The sequence below is a fragment of the Lolium rigidum genome, chromosome 1 (assembly GCF_022539505.1).
Source record: "Lolium rigidum isolate FL_2022 chromosome 1, APGP_CSIRO_Lrig_0.1, whole genome shotgun sequence".
Classification (NCBI taxonomy): domain Eukaryota; kingdom Viridiplantae; phylum Streptophyta; class Magnoliopsida; order Poales; family Poaceae; genus Lolium; species Lolium rigidum.
In genome coordinates, this window is record NC_061508.1 from 46,215,033 (window position 1) to 46,219,992 (window position 4,960).

The window sequence follows — 4,960 nt, forward strand, 5'->3', positions numbered from 1 at the left end:
CCGCTTGCAGCAACACCGACTATGGCTGGTAGCACCGTCTTTCGCCTATGGCAGCACCATCAGCAGCACCGTCGTCCCGATCGGCCGCACCACCGCCCCGCCGGCAGCACCAGCGTCGCTCGCTAGTAGCAGCCGTGGTTGTCCTTGCAACAGGAGATATCGGCCTTTGCAGCTCCGCCGATCCTTTGTTGCTTTCCCGCCGTCGCTCGCAGCTTCCCCGTCCGCCGCTCGCTGACGCATCACCTTGCAGCATCGACGACCGCCACTTGATGCAGTGTCGGTCTGTTGTCACGGCACCGGCGGCCAAGCCTTGCAGCATCGCCGCTACGCCTCCCCTTCGCCACCATGGCTACAACCCGGCGCCGAATGTATTCGGGAAGAGGACGTGAGGTATGGGGGATCTGGCCATGGCGGAGCTTGCAACACTAGCAGTTGAGGGAGGGAGATGTGAGGAACAACGAGCTGGAGGAGGTGGCAGCGCCTTTCGTGCGCATGGTGGTGGAGCGTGACGGTCGCGCAGAGGGGAATAATGGAGGTGGGAGGCGAAGACTCGGAAGAGGATAAGAAGGAAGAAGAAAAGAGGGAAGGAGACACATCCAGTGGTGGGTCCACGAGACACGCGCAACGCTGAGGCGGAGGTTACGAGAGGTTGTGTCTCTGAAGGATAACAATACTTTTCCTAATAAAATTTTGTAGCTCTGCTTTCGTCAAACAGTGACAGATGCTAATAATGGATCAAAGGGGGTGACAAACCTCTAATGTTTTTTTTTTTGAACAAGGGTAGGGTGCTGAACACCATAATTGCATTACTCATAGGCATTGTAGAGATACAAACATTGTTCCTGACGGTGGCAATCTGTTAATTGCTACAGATACAAGACAAGAAGATGATCTATGAGCAGGGTTATTGCAAGAACATAAAGGTAAGACTCTAGGTAAGATGACATTGAGAGCTCTGCTGATGTGCATGATCCTTGGATGAAGTAGATGTAGTTTTTCCTGCGATTTTTTTCTAGCGGGAAACCCATCTTCAGTAGGTTCGTTAATTACCTTATGTAACATGAAGTCCATCCTATCTCAAACAGAGAAGAGGTCCGGTCCAAGCATCAAACAAATTGACCATAAACTGAACACAGTATGAGAAACACATCCATGAAACCCAATAAACAATTTGGAGCAGAGAAAGCATCGTTTCGGTTCAGCAGCATCCCGAATGTAACCACATAGAGCACCACTGTCTTTCACCAATTAGAGATCTCCTATAAACCCTAGAAATAATCCCCAAATTGGCTGATGCATCTAATCGTCTACCCGAAATCAGATCGCCCCTCAAAACTGTAACAATTGACACCACGCCACACCAAATTTAGCAAGAAATCTTGGACGAAGGAAACAGATCGCGTGGACGCATCGAGTTCGAGATCCGGTCAAGTATGAGCAGCATCATTTGGGATACACGACAGCCAAACAAAAGATTTGACAGTCAAGATCGAAAGGACTAAACGATTCAGCTTTCCATCAGCAAACACTGAGACCAAGCACAACCAGCTGTTGTCTTCTGGACCGGCAATACATACACCTAACCAAAACACATTTTCTCCCTCCCTATGCTGTGTAGGCTAGGCGCGGCTACTCCTTGGCGGTAGGCTTCTTCTTCTTCTTGGGGGACGACTTCGACTCCTTCTCAGCGGCGGCGGCAGCCTTCTCGGCGGTCTTCTTGGGGAGCAGGACGGACTGGATGTTGGGCAGCACCCCGCCGTTGGCGATGGTGACGCCGGCGAGCAGCTTGCCGAGCTCCTCGTCGTTGCGGATGGCGAGCAGCAGGTGGCGGGGCACGATGCGGCTCTTCTTGTTGTCTTTCGCCGCGTTGCCGGCCAGCTCTAGGACCTGAGGTACGAAGAAAACAGAACCAAGATCAACCGCGTCAGAAACGAACCCATGCGTCGAGCGCGAGATAGAATCGATGGAAAGGACGAAGAGGGAGGCGCATTCGGATAGATTGATCGGTTACCTCTGCTGCGAGGTACTCGAGGACGGCGGCGAGGTAGACGGGGGCGCCGGAGCCGACGCGCTGTGCGTAGCGGCCCTTCTTGAGGAAGCGCCCGATGCGGCCGACGGGGAACTGGAGCCCGGCCTTGGCGGACCGCGTCACCGCCTTCTTCCTCTCGCCGCCCTTCCTTCCGGCCATCTTCTCCGACGAACTCAAGATGTGGCGTCGGCGGCTGGATCGAAAGGGAGGGCGCGCTGCTCTTTGAACTGTGAGATGGATCGGCGGCGCGGCGGAGACATTTATACTCCGTGGGATGGTCCGATGGACCAATCAGGGCGCAGGGATTTTTGGTGTGGCCCGGCGCTTCTTTTTCGTTTCGTTTCTTTTCGCGGTGAAAAGGGAACTCCGGTGTGGGCAACCAAATCCGAAGATTGGAAGCCGCGGGAAAAAAGGGATTCTAATGCAAGAATTATTACTTGCTTATTTTAAGATGTGCTTATTGGGAAAATTACATGCGCTGTTTCTTAGTATTTCAGCACTCTGTTTTCAAGAGAGGTTACCGATCCTGATATGGAGGTCATAAATAAAGTTCAACCATGTGTGACAGGGGAAATGAATTCCAGGCTGTGTGCGCCATATACCCGCGAGGAAGTCAAGAAGGCGCTGTTTAATATTGGTGATCTAAAAGCCCCAGGGCCAGATGGCCTTCATGCTATTTTTTATAAAAGATATTGGAGTCTGATTGGGGAGGATCTTACGGATGAGGTGTTAAGTGCTATTAATTCGGGAGTGATTCCAGAAGGTTGGAATAATACCAACGTGGTGCTGATCCCAAAAGTAGATAATCCTGTAAGTATCACTCAGTATAGACCTATCAGCTTATGTAATGTGCTTTACAAGGTGATTTCAAAGGTTCTAGCTGCAAGACTCAAAGTTATATTACCAGAGATTATATCTCCGACACAGAGTGCATTTGTGCCAGGGCGGTTGATTACGGATAATGTGCTAGTAGCTTTTGAATGCTATCATGCTATTAAGAGGAAACGAGAAGGAAAATATGGGACTTGTGCTATCAAGTTGGATATGCATAAGGCTTATGATCGGGTGGAGTGGACTTTCCTACAGAGAATCTTGGTTAGGTTGGGCTTTGATCAAGTGTGGATTAATCTTATTATGTCTTGTGTGCAATCAGTAAAATACCAAGTGCGTTTCAATGGGAAGGAGACAGAACAATTTGCGCCATCCAGGGGTTTAAGACAGGGGGATCCTCTCTCCCCATACTTATTTCTTCTATGTGCAGAAGGTCTCTCAAGTCTGTTGAATTATGAGGAGGAAGCGGGAAACATTTTGGGAGTCAAAGTTTGTAGAGCTGCGCCGGCGGTGTCACATTTATTGTTCGCTGATGACTCCCTTATCCTGATGAGAGCGGATATTCAGAATGCAAGAAGCCTTAAAAAAGTACTAGAGGATTACTGTGCGGCCTCGGGTCAAATGGTGAGTGAGGCGAAATCGAGTATTTTCTTTAGTCCGTGTACTAGTGTGGAGATCAGACAGGAAGTGTGTGTCGAGCTAAATATAATGACGGAAGCTATTACAGATAAATACTTGGGCCTCCCGCCCCTGGTTGGTATGGACAGATCTGATTGCTTTTTACATCTGATTGATAGAATCTGTGCAAGATTGGCGGGGTATAAAGAGAAGTTGTTATCCTATGGTGGGAAAGAGGTTCTTTTGAAGGCGGTTATCCAGGCGATTCCCGCGTATGCAATGTCAGTCTTCAAGCTGCCCAAGCTAGTAATAAAAGGGATCATAGACGCAATGGCCCGTTACTGGTGGGGAGATGATGATGAACAGAAACATATGCACTGGTTTGCTTGGTGGAAGATGTGTGTTCCGAAGAAGAAAGGTGGCATGGGATTCCGTGATTTGCATTGTTTTAACTTAGCAATGTTGGCTAAACAAAGTTGGAGGCTGTTTTGTGAGCCTGATTCTCTTTGTGCTCAGATCTTAAAGGCAAAATACTACCCCTCGGGAGACTTATTAAATGCGGAATTAAAAAAGGGTGCCTCATATACATGGCAGAGCATATGGGCGGGTTTGCAAACTTTGAAAAGGGGATATATTTGGAGAGTGGGCGACGGTTCAAATATTAACATTTGGACAGATTCTTGGATTCCAAGTTCTTGCTCTAGGAGAGTTGTTACCCCAAGAGGTCACACGGTTTATACAAAAGTTTCTGAATTGATTGATCCTATTAATAGAGCCTGGGATGTTGAGCTGTTAAAATCTATATTTAATGATGTGGATGTGATGAGAATTCTGCAGATTCCATTAGCTGTTGGGATGATGGAGGATTTTGTATCTTGGAACCATACAAAGACTGGCATGTTCTCGGTCCGCTCGGCGTATCACTTGGAATGGGATCACCAGCATGGTCGGAAACTAAGGAGAACTATGCAGCAAGGATCGGCAGTGGTCAACCCTGTTTGGGCTAAGCTTTGGTCCTTGCGTATCCCTGCCAAGATGAAGATTTTTGCCTGGAGGTTTCTTCATGGGGCGATCCCATGTAGGGCAGTCTTGGCAAACAGACATATTAGCACCAGTAGCATTTGCCCCGTATGCCAAGTGCACTGCGAGGATACTCATCATCTGTTCTTTAGGTGTCCAAGAGCGTTTGAGATATGGGAACACTTGGGCATTGCTTCGGAAATTAGTGAGGCTTGCAGGGAAGATAGAGCGGGATCAGGAGTCTATGAGGTTTTGCTGCGAAGAAATGACAAGATGGTGCCGGGCATCCCTGAACTAGGACTGAAGGAGCTGATCTCTATTGCTTGTTGGTATATCTGGTGGGAAAGAAGAAAGATAACACACGATGAAAGTGTACAGAACCCAGCTAGATCGGCTCAGGCTATTATGGCCCTTGCGCTTAATTACTGGCGCGCCCTCAAAAAGACTGGGAAGGCTCGACGG

General features: G+C 48.8%; 1 protein-coding gene across 1 annotated transcript; it reads right to left on the reverse strand.

Moving 5' to 3' along the window:
* Positions 1–1,629: 1,629 nt before the first annotated feature.
* Positions 1,630–2,188, reverse strand: LOC124707505 (protein H2A.6-like). Its single transcript, XM_047239167.1, has 2 exons — positions 2,012–2,188; positions 1,630–1,887 (listed from the first exon to the last, which is right to left on the reverse strand). Exons 1-2 carry the CDS (start codon positions 2,186–2,188, stop codon positions 1,630–1,632), a joined length of 435 nt encoding a protein of 144 aa, XP_047095123.1.
* Between the last annotated feature and the right edge of the window lie 2,772 nt (positions 2,189–4,960).